Source organism: Vombatus ursinus, unplaced genomic scaffold, assembly GCF_900497805.2.
Source record: "Vombatus ursinus unplaced genomic scaffold, bare-nosed wombat genome assembly UNPS02010304.1, whole genome shotgun sequence".
NCBI lineage: Eukaryota > Metazoa > Chordata > Mammalia > Diprotodontia > Vombatidae > Vombatus > Vombatus ursinus.
In genome coordinates, this window is record NW_020950082.1 from 1998944 (window position 1) to 2020080 (window position 21137).

The 21137-nt window shown below is 35.9% G+C and overlaps 1 protein-coding gene across 2 annotated transcripts in view; it reads left to right on the forward strand.

Annotated features, from left to right (window-relative positions):
- NALCN (sodium leak channel, non-selective) overlaps positions 1-21137 on the forward strand; it is a 502028-nt gene that overhangs the window by 360354 nt on the left and 120537 nt on the right. For both annotated transcript variants that reach the window (XM_027854084.1, XM_027854085.1), the window contains 2 exons: positions 13979-14115; positions 16064-16205. In XM_027854084.1, the coding sequence (XP_027709885.1) occupies positions 13979-14115; positions 16064-16205 (279 nt within the window). The remainder of the gene's footprint in view (positions 1-13978; positions 14116-16063; positions 16206-21137) is intronic.

Sequence of the window (21137 nt, forward strand, 5' to 3'; positions counted from 1 at the left end):
ACTTGTTATATCAGTCTAATCAGCAACCAAGTCCTGTCATTTATGCTTTCATAATATTTCTCCCATTCATTTTTATTATCTAGTTAGCCAAGAAACTCCTCTCATTATACCAGACTAGTGGACATCCAGCCTTTGCGTAAAGACCCCCAATAGGTACCCATTCTGCTTTGAGATAACTCAAGTGGATAAGTAGTCTTTCCTTAGTCAGATCTAAATTTGCCTGTTACAAACCTGCCCAAATTTGTGCCTTATTAGTTATCTGGAATACAACATCATGGCCTTACCAGATGAATATTGAGTAAGCAGATTATCGGCATCCACATCCTGGCTCCTAGCCTATGTCTAGATCCTCTTAATCCCTCTCCAAGAATTCTCAGATCCAGGGCAGCAACAATATAACTTAGGACTGTGAGCAAGAACATGACATATCTATTTGTCACATCTCATAGTCAATCCTTAAAAAATATCAATATTAACCTACTAAAAGGAAAAGAAAGCTTAAGAGACACAGGAAGACCAACAGTGTGATTGCCCATATTTGCTTTAGACAAACAAGAGATTTATAATGGAAGAATCAGGTAGAGCAGCAGATGTCCTCAGATAAAAAATATCAATTCCATAAAAGTCATTGAATGATTTAAAATAATGCATCCCTAAGTTTCTTCAGTGATGAATATTAGAATCTTCCAGTGCAGTCGTCCTGAATTTCATCAGCCTGTTTCCCACATTACGCAGTTCTCTCCCCACCTTGGCCTCTTGGGGTTCAGGCTCTGGGACCTATAGAGAGGTAAGAAAGGACATGAGATGATTGTCTTAAACCGAGAAAGGGACCATGTTTGGGAACCAGCCTCTTCCTGGAAGAGGCAGCTTTAAATTCCATATAAGACTCCTCAAGAGACTTCCTTTCTACTCAACAGTCAATCTCATTGTGCATCTGGGAAGTCCCCAGTTTTTCCCTGAGTATCTCTATGATTAAAAAGACACCCTTCAGCCTGGCTTTTAAGACCTTTTACAATCTAGACCTAGCCAGCTTTTCCTGACTTGCTTCACAATAATCCCCTTCAGGGACTCCACTTGAAATTTAAAATTGAACTCCTTGCTCTTCCCTGCAATCAGCATCCTACCTCATTCCTTTACATAGAACATGGATTCTTAACTTTTTGTATGTCATGGACCCCTTTAGGTGTCTCCTGAATCTGATAGATTCCTCAGAATAATGTTTTTGTTGTTTTATTAAAGGAAATGCTAAATTTCAGGTAGAGGACAGTGAAAATAAAAATGTAACTTTTCCTGCTTGCTTTCATAGACTCTTTGAAATCTATTCAGGGATCCATTTGAAGTTCCAGGACACCTAACTAAAAACCCATGACCTGGGCTGTTCCCGTGCCTGAAATTCACTCTTTATTTCTTAGAATACAACTTCCTCTATAAAGGCTTTCCTGAAACAGAATTTATATCAGGAAAAAAATACACACACACATATGAGTGGATGGATGGATGGATGAATGGATGAATGGATGAATGGATGAATGGATGGATGAATGAATGGGTGAATGGATGGATAGATGGATGGATGGATAAATATTCATTAACCTCTGCCTGGAATTTAGCATTTACTTCAATTATTTAAAAACATGACTCTAAGCAAAAGGTGCATGTGCTTTAGCAGACTCCTAAACAGGGCCATGACCAAAAAAAAGGTGAGGAACCCCTGCTGTAGTTGTTTGTACTCTCTCTTTCCTCAAATTATGCTGTATTTACTTATCTTTTTCAATTTGTTTTCTTCTCCCAATAGAATTTAATCTCTTTGAGAGCAATGGCTATTTTTCATCTTTATTTTCATGTTTCCATCCACATAGCATGGTGTCTAGTATGATGCTTAATAAATATGTGTTGAATTGAATGAATTATGTAGGTGATAGACTCTCTGTAGGTGATAGACATGCCTCCTCCTCCTCCATCCAGGGCTTAAAGGGAAAATGAAGCGGATTATGTGAACATTCTAGAGAAACTATAAAGCACCAAATATGTTGTAGCAAGCTTCAAGAAAGGATATTTCATTCCATCTTTCTGTTAACAAGCATGTTTGTTAATGCCCACAAGGTGCAAGGTACTGTGCTAGGGATACAAACAACACAAAGACCTTATCCTCAAGGAGCTCACATTCAAATTGGTGACAAAGACAAATAACTATGATTTCTCAACCACGGTTGAGAGCAGTGCAGAGCAAGAAAATGGAAAGATCAAGGATGTGGCATTTTTGCTGAGCTGTGAAGGGAAACAGGGGCTTCCACAGAGATAGGTAGGGTATCATTTCAAGCATTTAGGAGAGAGGCATTGAGGTATAAATCCTGGGATTTAACTTGCTACCTGTGTGACCTTGGACAAGTCACAAAACACTTGTCCCAGTTTCCTCATATGTAAAATGGTTTGAACCAGATGAAATTTGAGGTACCTTCCAATTTTATACCTAAGATCCTGTGGTGTAATAGATAGAGAGAACCTCAGTTCACATTCTTAACTTTCCTATTTACTACATATATGACCTTGGGTAAATTATGTTCCTTATGTGTAAAATGAGGGGCTTGAACTAGATGACTTCAAGGATTGCTTACAGCTTTAGATTGATGTTTATAAGAGCTGTGGAAATATCACTTTGTAAGCAAAGGCAGAGAGAGCAGGATGAGAACAGGATAGTTGTTCAGTTTGTCTGTACCATGGACTACATCATGGATAATAGTATGAGATGAGATTGGAATGGGAGGGAGGTTGAAGCCAGATTTGGGGAAAAGGGAGGTGGTCCTTGAATGCCATTCCATATATAATGAGGAGATGCTGAAGAATTTTTAGTAGAGGAGCAGAAATAACCAGATCACACAATGGAATCCCCAAATCCCAAACAGAAAACACATTATTTACATAGTCACTATCATCTCCATTCCTCCATATTTAGTCACATTAAATTCTTTATAACAAAGCCAGCATTTACAGCTGCATAGTATCAGATTGGAACTTTATAGAACATTTATCCCAAGGAACTTAAAGTGTTTCAAATATATTATTATAGTATCTAACTTATATTCACAACATTCTTAGGGATCCTTCTTTTTATGCAGAATACTGCAGCCCAGAATGGAAATTTCCCAGCATAGCATAGCAAGACATCAGCAAGCAGAAATTTGAACCCAGATCTCCTCACCCCTTCACCATTCTTTAAGCAGTCTTTCATGCTACCTCAATGGAGATCCCAGTTACGATGTTTGCATGAGAACATCTTGTATTTATTTCTTTTCAATGCAAGTTTTTTTAAACTATTACTGAATATCCATCTGATAAGAAACAAGTATCTAGTTTATGTGGAAATCTAAAATATCTCATCTGAAGTAGAACAGAGAATGAATTTTTTAATCATGATGAACATGTTTCTGTGATTCAGCAAATTTTCACAAAAATTAAGGCAGCTCATTTTCACAATACGTTCCTGGAACCTCATTCAATTTCTTATTAATGGAATAGTATTTATCACAAAATTGTCTAAGATATGCATTTGAATGTATATTGAGGAGTAACAACCCCAGCAGCAAATGACACTATGCTTAGTAGTGAAGCTGTTTCTGGAACATTTGACACTATTTATAAGAATACACATATATCATCTGTCTTTTTGAATTTTAGCAAATACTGACTGGTAGGCTGGAAGGAAATTAGCCAGTGACTAAATATAAAAGAATGACAAAATAAGCCAAAGCATATGTACTTTGATACTTTCAACAGTTCTGATGGTTGAATCCAATTTACAGATGATTAATCTAAACAATTATGGAATAATTTGCTTTTTAGATGTGTAAAAATCTTGACTAAATTATGACAGGGATAACTTAGTTATGAATCAAAGTGACAATAGTAACCAAGAGTACATCTAGTCTTTTTTCACTGGGAAAATTTACTATGAGACATGGATATTTCATAAGGCTTAGAGATTAGTCTAATCCAACCCCAAGGTCACAAATGTACCAAAGCAGCAGAGGAAGAATTTAAACCCAAATCCTCTGACTCCAAATTCAGCACTCATTACACTATTCCATGCTGCCTGCTATGATCATCTGTTATAATGACCTTTTCATGAACAGCTCTTATGCTACACAAATTTCTGTGACTTCAAATCAAAAATAACTCTTGCAACATGGGCCTATTTTCAGGAGAAAAGAGTTGCATTTGAGGATCAGCTCTAATGAAGTTGGAGTCATTAATCCAACAGTAGATTCTGTTCCTTCTGGAATAGAAAGACTAGATTGGTTTTGATTTGATTCCTGCTTGATTGTTGTCATGATATGTGACCTGCTGAGAGTCACGTAAATCTTCCAGTGTCTTCAGTACCATTTTCAAGGTAAAAATGGAATTAAAATCAACAAAAAATCACAAAAGCCCTTATATAAGATGTAGAACTGTGATTGGGAATAACAAGATTAAATAAGAAACATTCCTAGTCCTCAAGACATTTACAGTTTGATGTGGGGAGGGCAGGGGAGAGGAATTTTCCAAAAAAAAATTATCATATAAGGCAAACTTTGATAAGTTTAAAGTATTGGTTTAGGAAAGGTATTGTGAGAAATTTGAGATGACAGTCATTTTTAGATGGGAGAATCAGGGAAGTCTTCACAAAGAATGAATCAAACAAGTATTTACTGAGCACCTATCATGTGCTGGGCAGGTACGTAGTATGGTGGATAGACTGCTTGAACTGGAATCAGGAAGACTCATCTTACTGAATTCCAGTCTGGTCTCAGACACTAGCTGTGTGACACTGGGCAAATCACCTAACACTGTTTGCCTCAGTTCCTTATCTGTAAAGTGTGCTGGAGAAGAAATGTCAAACCACTCTAATGTATTTGCCAAGAAAATCCCAAAATGGGGTCACAAAGGGAGAGACAATAGCAAATACCATGGGCTAGGCACTGTGCCAGACTAGGATACAAAGGCCAGAAAAAGATAACCCCTTTTCTCAAGGACCTTATGTTCTCTCAGAGTTGACAAGATGCACTTAAGTAAGTATGCAAAAAAAAAAATATTAGTGTAAGGCATTTTGGGAGGAGAGGGAGCCAGTAGTTACTGGAGGGTAGAAGGTTAACACTTGACCTGATCTCTGAAGGAGACTAGAGATTCACTGGGGCACAGGTGAGGAGGGAGTGCATTCAATATCTAAGGGCAGTCTGTGTGTATAAAGACATGAGTATAGAAGATGGAATCTCTTTTGTAAGGAACATTAGGAGTTCCAGTTGGGCTGAGCTAAAGTGTCTAAAGGGTCTAGATGGAAGAAGGGAACCAATTTGTGATTTAAATACCAGACAAGAGAATTTCTACCTTAACATAGAAAAAAATAAGGAACCATTGGAGTTTATTGAACTATTCAGTGACAGTAAAAGTAGAGGAACAGTAAGCTTCCAATGTAGGACACAGAGATGTTGTATGAGTATGCAAGTGGGATGGAGTTTCTTAAATAGGCCCAAAGTCCACATGATTTCCATTTTCTAATTTTGCCACTGTTTACATGGTAAACACGGATATGTTACTTTACCTATAAATGCCAAAGAGCATTCAAGAAAATAACTCTTCTTCTTATCTGAATTGCTGCAGTGATAGAATAAATAAACAGGTATGACCTCTGCAGAGATTCTTATTAGACACAGCAGGAACATTTAATGGGCTAATGTCCCGAACCTTGAGCATTTTGGGGGCCAAATGTTATATAAAGGCAGTATTTATTTCCTCATGGGCTGACCAAGAAAATTAGCACTTCCTTTTAAATTGATGTTTTGATTTGTCTTCCTAAAGGAGATAAGCTTTACTTAATGAAACCTCAGTTTGAGCTAGATTCATCATTAGAACAAATTATTAGAATATAATTCATCACAAACAGGTACACAAACAAAAGAAGGCCAACTGAGATTTTTTCTAAATAAAAAAGAAACTCTTTATTGAGTCTAGATGATGTCATAATCTCATGTATTATATTATAATGCTGATTCTTTCATATCCAGTGCAGAAAATGAGACAAATGCCTTCTTCGTTATAAAGCTGCCTCTTTGATTTCACAGGGTCAAATACAAAAGTCTTCATATTTATGCAGCAAGATTTTGCAGAAATGTATATGGCATTAGTGAAGCCCACACATTTAAATAGTTGCTCCAGATGTCACTATATATTCCTGTATTTACCCATAACCCATGTGACTTGAGTTGTAAAATTCTTTATGTGAACTAGCTGTAGAAATGACTCATTTGGGATGGATAATTTTCTGGACTTTAAAAAAGACTTTTCAGCTGTTGTATCATACTCAGGCTTAGAAAAATGGCAGAACTAATGGGGTCAGGAGGACCCTGCTTTTTTGTTTAATTCATAATGAAGATGTAGAGAAAAGGTATCTCTTTTGTATTGAATGAATGCAAAACAGTGGTATCAGAGCCTAGAGATTCCCTGTACCCACCAGTTACACTAACAAATGTTAACACAATGCCTCCAGAGGAAGCCTAAACATAATTTACAAATAAGAAATGTTATAACATCAGTTTTTTTTAATAATTTTCTTGAAAAATAGTAGGGGTAGTGAGGTAGTAGATAGAGCAACGGGCTTGGAATCAGAAAGACATCTTCATGAGTTAAAATCTGACAATAAATACTTACAAGCTGTGTGACCCTGGGCAAGGCATTTAACCCTGTTTGCCTCAGTTTCCTCATCTGTAAAATATACTGGAGAAGGAAATGGAAAACCATTCCACTATCTTTTCCAAGAAAATCCCAAATGAGGTCATTAAGAGTCAGACGCTACTGAAAATGACCAAACAACAACAAAATAACATCTGATTTTGTAAAAAATCATTTTCTTGAAAAAAGTACACACAAATAAGTCTAACCCAGAGCACTGCTTAATTTCACTCCGCTGAATCCCTTGATTATGTTGTTAGTTGCCATATTTAGAAGGGAAATGAAACTGAATAATGTTTATATATATTTAAATGAAGAAAGCGCAGGCTGAAATGTGGAAGATTTAAGTGATGAGGCAGAATAAGGTATGTGTCATGCAGAGCAATTACAGCCGAGATCTCTCAAGAGGCCAAAGTCAGGCAGAACGCTTTCAGCTGCCCAGTATGTAATGATATTTCAGTGTGACAGATGCTGAGCCATAGAATTGCACTAGGCTTAGATGACTGATATTTTTTAAGCATAAGGATATTTTTTAAGGTCCCTTTATTTTTTAGGGAAGAGGGGAGCAACTCTGCTTTGCTTCTTTACTATGTGTTTGTTACAAAGCTCTCTCTTTTCCGTCTGCAGTATTCAGGTTTCTTGTTCAATTGAAGCCATTATAAACTCCCTTTTTTGTGCTACATTTTACATTTCACTTTCTTTTTTAAATACAAAAAAATAAAATGCCTGGCTTCCATGAATTATTTTTCAGCCTCTTAAGGACCCATATCTTTCAACTATATTTAGTGTGCATTCCCCATTACTTGTAATAACTGGTGTTGCCCAGCATGCTTTTATAGAGCCAGGAGACTGTGATATTAATTTGTTTACATCAAAGATTGGAAAGATGATAAATTCATGCAGAGATTTCATATTCATGTGTTTGTGTCAACAACATTATAGCTTAAATGTTAACTATTTCTTGAGTTTGGCATGGAAAAAGGGTGATGGAGAATGGGGAAGGGTGGGATTATCTGCCATCTTTTTTGTTGTTATTGTTGAAGAGTTGGTGAAGTACCTTTTTAGGGGACCAAGAGTATGCTGGATGATATTATCATTAAACATCATTATGCAATAGACATTAGTTCATTCATCATTCTTGGAATTTTTGTGAGGTGGTCTGAATATGGGTAGGTGAACTAGTAGTATAGAAATTGAAGGCAAATTTGCTCAATCTTTATTTTTCCCTTAAATGGTACTGAGATAACACACATTACTGACTAGTCCCATCACTGTGGGGAAAAGTTGCTTTACATGGGATTCAGATGAGATGTTTTTGATATTACAACATGCAAGAGAGAAAAAAAAAAGAAAGCACTATTAGGCAACATGTTAGGAGAGAGCAGTCAAATCTTTACATGGGGAATATATTTCAATAGCTCAATGGATTTGTGATCTCATGGATGTAGCTAAGCCAGCCACACATACCCTCTCATCCTCTAAAACAGGTTTTCTTCGCCTTTTTGTATCATTCACGCCTTTGGAAGTCTGGTGAAGACTATGAATAGTTCAGAATGTTTTTAAATGCATGAAATAAAATAATAACTATAAAAGAAACCAGTAATATTGAAATACTTGTCATATGGACCCCAAGTTAAGATTCCCTGCACTAAGACCCCATGTTTTGCCATGGATCTTTCATAGGGGGTCCATCCCATGTGCTAAAGTCCTTCTTTTAAGTATTTTGATAATTTCTTTAGTATACAAGCATATGGACCATCTACCTCTTATCCTTAGGAGTCATCTAAATTTATCTGCTGCACAGGTATTTTAGCAAATCTTTATTGCTTTCCCCAATGCAGCTATTTCCAAACCTTTTACATTCTCCTCAAGCCCCCACTTATCTCAGTTCACCCAAGGAAGATGAACTGCCTTTTATTTTATTGATTTTGCTAATATTAAATCTACCTGACTTAAACCCCTTCAATTTCCCACCAGCCTGAAATCTCTCTTTATTTGTATATCTAGTTTTATTCTTTTCTCCTTCCCTCTTTACTCTGAGGAAAGAAGCCCTTCTCCTATCCAAAGAAAACTTACATTTCCACCTAGAACTTTGATCTATCTCATCCCCTCCAGACTCCTCTATATTGGATTATTCTCATTCCTTATTCTCATTCTTTCCTCTCCTACCTTCATACATTTGTGCTTTCCATGACCTACATGTGGAGGAAACATCCTCCATATGACCCCAGTTGTTAAAACCCTCTCTCTCCCTTCAAGATTCAATCCAAGTGTCAACTTCTCTATGAGTATTTCCTTGAATTATTACCTTCAGATAGAGGTGATCTCCCCCTCTTGAAATCTCTGATACCTCTCTGACACTTCCTACATACTTATCTCATTCAAACTTCATAATTATTCATTTATCTGTCTCCTATCCCTACTAGATTGTGAACCATAGGGTGCTGAAAGCATTGTGTCATTTCCATCTAATCAGTTAGGATAGTGCCTTCTATAAAAAATAAACTTAATGTATGTTCTATTGAATTGAATAATTTCTAATATTGTGTCTGCAAGTCTGTTATATCCAGACTTATCCTTTCCAAAGCTCCAAACATCTTATGGAGATCTCCACCTGCATATTCCACCAATAATTCAAATCTACATGTTCAAATTAAAATTAATATGTCTCTCAAAAGTGCCCTTCTTTTAATATTCTATTAATGACAGCGTTTGTCACACAAACTACAAACCTCTGACATCTTTGACTCTCTACCCTCACTCCCTACACCTAAATAGTCACCTAGGCTTTTCAATTCTGTTTTCACTTATCATCCCTTCATTTTCATTCCCATTGCCACTTTCCAAATTACCTTTCACACAGACTATTGCAATACCATCCTAATTAATCCTTCACCTTCTGTCTTCGCTTCAATCTATCCCTACACACTTCTGCCAGATTAATTTTCTTTAAATACTGCTCTAACCTTAAATATATCTGTTGTCTCCCAAACTAAGTGCACCTTCTTGAATCTGGAATTTCAGGCTCTCCATAATCTGGCTCCAATTTACCATTTCTTCTTTTATTTCACATATATCCCTTTCATGCCTCCTATGTTTCAGCCCAAATTGAGCTATACACTACTCCCCAAACTCTTAATTCATGTTTAATGAATGTTTGTTGATTTGAATTGTATTACCTGTACCACAGCAAGTCTGGCCCACTCATTTCTGCCATTTTTATTATTAATATTTATCTAATATAACCATTTATCATTGTGTCTTTGTATGTCCAATATATAGCTTAGTTTCTAGCACAGAGTAAGCCCTAATTGAATTGAATCCTGCATCAGGCCAGGGCAAACCTGAAGATAACTGAAATGCTGATTTTTTTTTCACCTGAGGAAAACTGTATCTCAGTCAAAGAAATTTATTTTCTTGATTAGTGCAGTTCCAAGTCTCTTCTAGTCTCTGATTCTGCATTCTTTTCTAATAAATCAACCACCTACAGAAAAATCCTATTATACACCTGGGATATATCTCTAGTCATTTAAGGTCAAAAGGATTTCCTTTTGAGAATTATCATGAAGAAGAAATATGTCCATGTAGAAATATGGATATAATTTTATGCCTTAGCAGTAAAACCTTGTTTAGTTGATATTTTGTGAACTGGAAATTTGTTTTAACTAGCACTTAAACACATCCAAAGTATGTTTTGAATCATCAGATAGCAATTATACTCACTGTTGTTTTAGATTTCAATGTATTCTCCTTGAACCTGAGTCTTTAAACATCAATAATCTGTGTATATTGTAACTCTTAACTAGTATATTTCAGTAACTAGATCATACCATTCTTCAAGTGTGCTTACTAGCAGAAAATTTTACTGTCTTACAGTTCTGAAATGTTTTTAAGTAGTATCATTTTTAGCTTTAATTTTTTTCAGTTGTAAAGGATTTTTTTTTCTTTCCTGCCTCGCCACATAAGGGGGGGAAAAAAAGAAATATAAAACCCTTGGGGCATATAAGCACAGTCAAGGAAAACAAATTCTCACAAAAATGTATGTCTCATCCTGCATATTTAGTCCATCACTGAGTCATGAGGTGGGCAGCATTTTTCATAATCAGTCTCCTAGAATCAGGGTTGATCATTGCATCAAACAGAATTCTTAAGTCAATCAGAATTGTTTGTTTTAACAATATTGATGTTTTAGTATAAGTTGATCTCCTAGTAATGTTCACTTCATTCTGCATCAATTCATACAATTCTTCCCAGGTCTCTCTGAAGCTGTCTCTTTCTTCATTTCTGACATCACAATATTATCCCATTACATGCCATATTTTTCAGCCATACGCCAATTGAGGGGTACCTCCTTATTTTCCAGTTCTTTGCTACTACAAAAAGGTCTGCTATAAATATCTTTTGTACAAACAATGTTTTCTTTTATTTTTGATCTTTTCTTCCTATGCTTCTACCATGCCCACACTTTAGAGTTAGTTGCCCATTTCAATTCCATACTATCTGTTGGCATCATTTTCATTTCTCTGCTATACATTTTTCTCTTCCACTTCAATTCTATTATTTCTCTAAATTTCTGTCTTAACCTTCTCATAGTCTTCTTCCTTCTGTAGTCTGGCTTTATATATTTACCTCTGTTTTCTTTATTTTTACTTCTATTTGTATATTCTCACCATTCCTGTTTTTTTCTAATATTTGTTTTGGAGAAGCCTTTTTTTTATTTATTGTCTAGTTTTTCATATTTTTTATTACTTAGCCTCTCTACTGTCAGGTTTTTTTTTTAAGTTTAATGATATCAAATGGTATGATAGAATTTTGTATTTTGTGGTTTTTTGGAGTAACAGTTCACTGTCATCACTTTCCTTCTCAGAATACTAGTAAGTAATAGCCTTCTTCATATGATAATAGTTTTGATGTTATGCATAAAGTCAACATACATGCCTCTTGCCCAAGAGTTACAATAGGTTGAAAGATCTGGATTCAAGTTTTGGCTTTATCACATAGTAATTGGGTGGCCTTAGACAAATCACTTAGACTCTCTGAGCCTGAGTTTCATCTACAAAATGTAAAATATTTGTACAGCCTACCTCACAGTTTTGTTTTTTATAGAAAAAGAACTGTGTAGTAGTTAAGATATTATATAAACGTCCTCTAGCCTTACCCCAAAAGACACTGTTGTAGATAGTATATAAAAGACATAAACATAACTATTGAACAAATACATATATAAGTTATTTACATCAGATAAAACAAAAATTAAGTTCATTTTCTGGGTGGTGAATTATGGGAGTTATATGAGTGGTCATGATATTTACATGGGAGTAGTCATGGAAAGTTCTCATCTATTGTAATTAGAAAAAATGATTTAAATTCTGCTTTCTCCTCCCTTCTTCCTCAAGGCAAAATTTCAGATATGCCCTCTTATCTTTAATTAATTGAAGACTTATAATAGGATTCTCAAAAATGGGGAGAGAAGAGGATAAGAAAGGGGGAGAAGGCTCTTTTCTTTCTTCTACTCAGAATAATAATTAGAGTGGGATAGGCCAGCAGGCAGGGCTTATTCCTATGCACTGACATGGAGGGCAGCGAGTCACTCCATCCTCCTTCTTGGAGATTTAGAAGACAAGGGAATGGTATCAGCATGAGAAAAGGCCACCCCCATTCTTATGCTACTGCATTAACCCTTTCCTTCTCTTGTGAGGTTTGGGAAGAAGATATTCCCAGGGAGTAGAACAAGGTATGAATCATTGGGTCACTTGTGGTGGAGGTGAGATGAGGGGAAAGAATGCAGAAAGAGTCATTTCAAGGTCCTGAACACTAACTTTTTTGAGGAAGTAGAGAGGCTTCTCTTTACTGATGCTGTCAGGAGGCTAGGTCTGCCACCCATGCCTGGCTCATAGAGATTGGAATTAGGTAGCACTCTTGCATTCTGCCCTAGGAAGCAAGTGGAGACTTCCAGAGAGTCAAAGCTGGGGAAGAGTACTTCCAATAATATCTTTCTATAGATGCTTCTGTCTCCCCTATTGGAGGGAATTTTTCTTTGCCTCAGCAAAACCAGGCTTCTCAGATTTTTCTGTGGATAGAACTCTGGTATGGGAAAGATAGAGCTAAACATTAAAAGAGGAGCCTGGTGATCATTTTAAGAGAAGTTTGAGGGGCCATCAACATCTGTCAACATCTATTAAAGTTCTCAAATGTGAGAGAGGTGGAGAGTGAAGGAAGACTGTGAACTGCATGCTGAACTCTTTAGAAAAGGAAAGAGACAGAAAGACCTGGTCTCACATCCCACCTATATAGGCACTATAGCTGAATGACCATAAACATATCACTTGATCACACACAGCCTCATTTCCTCCTCTGTAAAAGAGGGATGATAATACCTGCACCATTTGCTAATACCAGTAACATTTTCTTCAAGTGTTGTAAAGATCAAATGAGATAATTGAGTAAAGTAGTGGTGTCAAATTCAAATAGAAATGGGGCCACTTAACCATACATAAGGATCCCTGCCAGCTTCATATCAACTAAAGAATTCACACATTACAATTATCTATGTTCTATTGTATTTTTATTTATTTTCTTAAATACTTCCCAATTATATTTTAATCTACTTCTGGCCCTACTCAGGAATATTACAGGCTGAATATTTGACACCTTTGGTATAAAGCACTTTGCAAACCATAAAGTTATATAAATGTCTACTATTATATTATTGATTGTATATGGTGATAATATAGATGGATTGAGTAAACCCCATGACGTGATTAAGGACTGGATTTGTAATTTCATTGATATAGGTAACTTTAGAATGAGAAAACTCTACCAATACAAGTGAACACCTTTTTTGCAACTTAGGAGTGTCTTTGAGAGGAATATGTGTATGTGTGTATGTATGGATATATACATATATAATATAATATATAATAATGTATAATATGTAATATAATATATGTATGTATATATACACACATGTATATCATCACCTTATATTGTTAAGTAAACAAAAAAGTAAACCATAATTGTATACATGGTACTCTTAAGAGGCTTACATCTGAAAATAAAAATACAAGCAATTTCTCTCTTTTTATAGATTTTTACATATTTTTTCTAGTTTTGTACTTAGAATTTCAGTGTCTCAGTGTACACGACACTCGGTGTGGCAGTGCTTGGTAGGTCTTTGCTGCCATCTTATGTTTCATTGTGTGATTACTCTTATTGCTCCATTGATTATGAATCACTAACCTACAGTTACTGATAGCTCTCTTCATTCCTTTTTCAGTTGAAACAAAGTGAAGCAAATGCAGACACCAAGGAAAAGCTCCCTTTGCGCCTGCGTATCTTTGAAAAATTTCCCAATCGACCACAAATGGTGAAAATCTCAAAACTTCCTTCAGATTTTACAGTTCCTAAAATCAGGTACTTTCTTTACTTGTATTTCTTAGATTCAAGGCCCAAAGTTCATTTCAGATATGGTTTTAAGTACTTTATCTCAAATTCAGGAATATATTTGTACATATATATATATATTATATATATATAATTCTATACTATGTGATATAGTATAAAATTATATATGCATAAAAATGTATTTTAGTACATAATTGTATATATATATATATAAATATATTCCTGAATGTTTGAATTCCTGAATATACATGAAAAATATGTGTAGATATGTGTATATATGAAAAATTACATATTTATTCAAATTTTTTAAAAACCATTTTTGAAACATATTAAGCGTTTTTTTTTCAAATTGCTTTTTCCCTCTCAGAAAGATAGCCTTCAGTAATATATATAGTGCTTGGCATCAAGTTAAGAAGAATACAGTTGAAATCCTACCTTAAAGACTTACTAATTATGTGAGCCTAAGTCACTTAACCTCTCAGCCTCATTTTTCTCGTCTTTAAAATAAGATTAAATGAGATAATATATGTAAACCAATTTGTAAACCATAAAGTTCAATTCAAAGAATTAGCTATTGTTACTTATTTTTTGAAATGACAATTTGCTATTGGTCTAGAAAGACCAATAAACAAAATTGGTACACAAAGTAGCTGATGGATTTCTATTCCTTGGACCTGGATGAGGGGGCTCCTTGTTCCAGGCCAGGCAATAATTGGCTTTTCTCCTGAGACAGTCATTGGATTTTTGACTACCAAATAAGTAGAAAACTACTTTTGGTGTCAGAAAAATGTATATGAGACTAGTAACAACCATTTACAACTCTTAATCATTGTCTGATCAAAGACTTACTAACATCTATGGCCGGGGGGGGGGGGGGGGGGACAACTGTAAAGTGGAAATCACGTATTTGAAAGAGACTCAAGATATAATCATTGGATATGGTACAGTGGAAAGAAGATTGGCTTTCCAGTCAGAGGATCTGGGTTCATATCTTGTCTCTAAGGCAAGTCACCTATGTGACCACGGCAAGTTTTATAGAGCTGGGTCTTATTCTCCTTACCTGCAAAATAATGAGATTGGATTAGATGACTGCTTAGATTCCGTCTAGCTCTCATTCTATTATCCTCTGAGTTAAAAAAAGATGAGGGGGATGATTTATTTTTAACTCCTCACTATATTTGACAAGTTTTGATTCCATGATATTTAAAATTCAAATAAAAGCCTATTTATATTTGTAATAAACATGCTACCCAAAAGAAAATGTGAAGAATAATATCATTACTATGGAAATAAATTAGATACTTTAGTGGCTATTTGTACAGATGAAGTTTGATATATACTTCTCTAAGTGGGAATTAATAAGATGAATTTTTATTTTTCATAAATATTGTTTACCTATAATATATACACATACTACATGTCCTCATTGCTTATACTTTCTGTGATCTGAAGTTGGCAATTTTTTTCATGTTTCTGAGCAAAAGTGTCTTGAAGATATATTAAAATCCTCCTTAGTTACTAATTTACCCTTATAATTTCAAGCATGGTGTGTTCCACAGGGACTGCAACATTGTATTCTTTTAATGAGGCAATATCTATAAAAGGAATCCCTGTATCAAGTGGGAAGCTTGACAGATGACCCCAAGATCTCTGCTAACTCTCAGATTCTATGAATGTGTAACTATTACCAGAACAGAATTTTTGGAAATGCTATCCACTGCAGAGTATTACTGCAAATGAAAAAAGAATGTCTGAGATGTTACCAGAGAGAACACTGGCCAAAGAGTAAGCCTTTCCAGAATCTAAGCTTTTTGTTTCTTTGCAGTCTGTGTAGGTCTCCTTTTCTCTTCCCCTACTTTGTCTGAACACGTCTTTAACAGGCATGCCACTCCAGAAAATGGGCATTCATTCCTTCTTTTCATCAAGTTTTTGACATCTCTTTGGTTTGTTTGCAAAGGGAAAGCTTTATGAAACAATTCATTGACCGCCAACAACAAGACACAAGCTGCCTCTTACGAAGACTTCCTTCAGCTTCATCTTCATCCTGTGATCATTCCAAAAGGTCAGCAATCGAGGACAACAAATACATCGACCAAAAGGCAAGTAGCACTGTCTCAAATAACCAAATTTGTTTTTAAGACCATTTGTTTGGCTTTAAGAAAATGCATGCTGTCACTCTGTTTGGCCCCAGGATCCAATTGCTCAGACTCATCGGGAACCGTATGACTTAGCAGGATAATTTATGTGGTATTAAAAAAAAAAGTTGAGTTCAAAATGTGCTTCTCTGTGCTTCTGTTTATGACTAGTGAGAGCAGATTGGAAGAATATTAGGGCCAGAGAATTACTTTTTAAATTTAAGAATATTCCCCTGGCTATACTCATTTCCTTACAATTGAAAGCAGAATTGAGGAATGTTCCTGGGAGACAGAGGAAGGGGAGAATCAATCAAGGCCCACATAGGTATAGAGCTTTTTTGTTTTTCAATTAACCAGCAGGCATTGGTTAAGCACTTGTGATGTTCTAAGCACTGTGTTAACCACTGGACATACAAAGGACAAAAAGAAAAATAACCTCTGTCCTCAAAGAACTTACATCGTAATAAGGGTTGAAAACATGTAAGTCTATATAGATAAGTACAGAATAGAAGTAGAGTTATCTTAAAGGGGAATGCACTAGCAATAATGGCAAAGGCTTCTGAAGCCATTTCTCCTGAAGGCATTTGAACTGAATTTTAACTAAATCCAGGATTTCTAAGAGACTGAGGTGAAGAGGGAAAGCATTCCAGAAGGAAGACAGCTGAGGCAAAGCCACAGAAATGGAACAAGTAAGCCAGTATGAATGGATTGTAGGGTTTGTGGAAGAGGGTAAAGTGTATTAAGACTGGAAAGGTAGGAAGGAGTCAGGTTGTGAGGAGTTTTAAATGCCAACCAAAGGGCTCCATTTGATCATGGAGGCAATAGGGAGCCACCAGAGTTTAAGAGAGGTGGCATGGTCAGATCTACAGTTCAGGAAAATCACATTGACAGCTTTGTGGAGGATGGATTTAAGTAGGGAAAACCTTGAGACACAAAGGTCAAAGAGAAGGTTATTACAATAGGCCAGAACTAGGGTGGTAGGTGAGTGGAGAGAAGGAGAGTAACATAAGGAAAATGAAACATGAAACATTTGTTATTTGTTGTTCAGTCAATTTTTTAATCATTTCCAACTCTTTGTGACCTTATTTGGGGTTTTCTTGTCAAAGAAACTGGAGTGGTTTGCCATTTCCTTCTCTAGCTCATTTTACAAATGAGGAAACTGAGGCAAACAGGGTTAAATGACTTGCCCAGGGTCACATAGCTAATAAGTATCTGAGGCCACATTTGAACTCAGAAAGACGAGTCTCCCCGATTCCAGGCCTAGTACTCTACCCACTAAACCACATAGTATCCACAGAAGTTAATGCAATCTTGGGCTGCATTTAGAGAGGCATGTCTTCCAGGTATAAAGAGGTGATAATTCCTCTACTCTACCATGATCAGACTACAACTGGCCATTTTGTTTCACTCTGGGCACTACATTTCAAGAAGGACATTGATTATTAGGGGCAGCAAGGTATCCCAATGGACACAGTACTGGACCTGGAGTCAGGAAGATCTGAATTCAAGTACAGCCTCAGACACTTACTAGCTGTGTGATGCTGGGGAAGTCATTTCACCTCTGTTTGCCTCTGTTTCCTCATCTATAAACTGGGGATAATAATAGCAAACTAATTCCTAGGGTTGTTATGAGGATCCAATGGCATAATAATTATAAAGTGCTTAGCATAGTATCAGTCACATAGTAAGTGCTATATAAGTGCTAGTTACTATTATTATTGTTGTTGTGGTTATTATTATTATTATCCAGAGAGTATCCAGATAAGAGCAACCAGAAATGGTGAAAGGCTTTCAAGTTTAGGTTGTGTAAAGGTCAATTGAAGGAATAGGGAATGTTTTGTCTGGGGCGGAGAAGACTCAGGAAGGACACGAAAGCTATCTTCAAATGTTTGAAAGCCTGTCGTGTGGAAGATAAATTAAATTTTGTTCTGTCTAGCCACAGATAAGATATCTGGGAATAAGGGAAAGACCTTAAAATGAGGCATATTTAGACACAATGTAAGGAAATTTTTCCCACCAATTAGAATTCATTTAAAGTGGAATGTACTGGTTCATTAGTTACTGGATTTCCCTTCATTAGTGGTCTTCAAGCAAAGGCTGAATGATAACTCATCAAGCATGATGTAGAGGAAATTCTTTTTCGGATATGGGTTGGACTAAATGACTGCCAGGAGTCCTTCCAAATCTGAATTTCTTTGTTTCTGTGCTTTAACTCACCCACTTTTTATAATGAGAAAAGTAATCATAAAACCTGTTCATCAAATATAGTTAATGAAAATGCACTCTAATTCTATTCTAACGTTGAGGAACTATTACTTCTGGGCCCACAGAAATGGCTGGGGTACTATACCCACTCCCTGTTGTCCGTCGAGGCATGAGGATTGGACCAGTTTCAGTCTAGGAAATCTTTCTTCTAATGAGAAAAGGACTAGGATCCCTGTCCTCACGCCTTTAACTTGTAAAATCCCCAGCCCAGTGTCCAGCAGTTTTACTTACAATTTTTTAATTTACATTTTTAAATTTTCCTTACACCTTTGAATATGGCTTGCATATAGGTATCCTCTTTTCTTCCCCTCCAAAAAATGGGAATAAGAGATATTCAATGTACAGTATGGATCAGTTAATTTATTCCTACACATAAATGCTAAGCATTAAAGAGTCACTAATACAAATTTGACTCCCCCACCCCTCCAAAAAAAAACCTTAAAAGAGAATAAAGACAATTGAGTAACAAAATTACTGTTACAGTATTCTGCAATATTGATAATTTAAATCTCATCAGAGCATAAAGCAGTTAACAAGACTGCTAATTAGCCATTTTATATTATGTTTTACTTTGGCTCTTCACTACCCCAGAACTGTCTTCTGGTAAAACAACTTCACTTGGATCAATCCTCTTGATGGCGGATTTCCTCTTCAAAGGCAATATCTTCTCCTCCTGCCAGCTGGCTCCAGTTGTTAGAACCAGGCAATCCAAATGACTCAAAGTCACTTCCATGCCTAGACACATGCCCCTTGAGGCTGATGTTCAATCACAAGTGCAAAGTGGAAAAGGCAGCATGGTGATGCTCTTCTCCCAGGGATTTTCCATATAGGTTTAATGCTGATAGTCATTTAGTTATAGCCCTGCTGTAGCTCTGAATTCCTGAACTCAAATGATCTACCGAGTTACCACATGGCCTGAAGCAGGCCCCAGTGGTCCCGTGTTGTTGGACAGAACTATGAAGAGCCACTCTGTGCCATGCTTTGTAGATGGCCCAATGGGCCAATTCATCTTTATCACCCTAAATCATGATGTATTAAGAATTTTAAAATTATAGGTAAAAAAAGGAAACAGAAAACAACTTGATCAAAGCCTTAGAAACAAAATTATTACCTATTAACTAATAGAAATCTTTTTTAGGTAAATCTATAGAGCTAAATTGGAACAATGTTTTTTGTAAAAATATTATCTAATTTATATTTTCAGACATGTTAGAAATATTCCCTCCATTTTCAAGGGAAGCAAATTCTCATGAGGCATTGTGACATAGGGGATGACTTAATGAATTTATACTTCACAAGACCTGGTTTCAGTTAATTCTGATACTTATTAGTCCACATATGAGTCTTTGAACCTCAGTTTTCTCATCAGTAAAATGAGAATGATAGCTTACATAGTTGTTTTGAGGCCCAGGGGGATAATATATAGAAATAATTGAGCAAACTTCCAAAAATTCTACATTGTCTGTTTATTATTTCTGCCCTTAAAGGTTAGAAAGATTAAATATGATTTCACGAGGAATAGACATCAACTTTCAAAGAGTAGCATTGAGATCTTATTGCTTTTTAGGATTTTGATACTAAAGACTTTTAAATCCACATTGGGTTTTGACCATAAGTTACATAAATATAGTCATTTCTTTATCTCTTGTTACTTGTCCTGTGGGCCGACATGAAGTTAAGACTAAAGGCTGAGTTTTCCTATAGGCTAAAGGTTCCCCACCTCTGGTTTAAATGTACTTTTTAAATAAAAATGTAAACTTTCTTCTTCACAGATAATAAAACTTTATTTTAATGGTCATATTTTTATATTCCAGTTTTATCTTTTTAGAAATAATAAATAATAGCCAGTTAAAATAATTATTATTGCTAAAATATGAGAAGATAGACCAATTAAGTATGTTGCTTACAGGTCCCATAAATGTTATTCCACATTATTTAGCTAAAGTACCAGACAGCCAAGTGTCTGAAAGATCTTGACTTTTTTTTTTAGACCATGGGCTGTTTCTCAACTTACAAAATTATGTTTTGGGAGATTATTTGGAAGTTATATAAATCGAATATGTAATGCGTTTTCCTAAAGGAATAGTATAATCATCATTCTCATTACAGTCCACAAAGACCTAGTCATGATGTAAATGAAGTAGTGTATTATAAACACCTAAACACTAATTATAACATTGTTGCTATCAGAAATAAGTATACCAGGAATTCAAACCCCTTCCTCCTATATCCTTAAGAGGGAGGGGCTGCCACCTCTGCCTCAGCAACTGTAAGAATGGAAACCTTGAGATGTGAATGGGAACTTTGAGATGTGTTGATCCCAAGAAGGCCCCAAAGTAAATTTAAGGGATGTTCCTTGCATCACTTAAAGCTTTAAAGCATTATTTAGAATCTGATGGAAATAGATCTGACACAGGGCAGCTAGGTGATGCAGTAGATAGAGCACTGGCCCTGGACTCAGGAAGACTTGAGTTCAAATAAGGACTCAGACACTTAGCACTTACCAGCTGTGTGACCCTGGACAAGTCACTTGCCCCTATTGCCAGGAAAGAAGGAAAGAAGGAAAGGAAGGAAGGAAGGAAGAAAGGAAGGAAGGAAGGAAGGAAGGAAGGAAGGAAGGAAGGAAGGAAG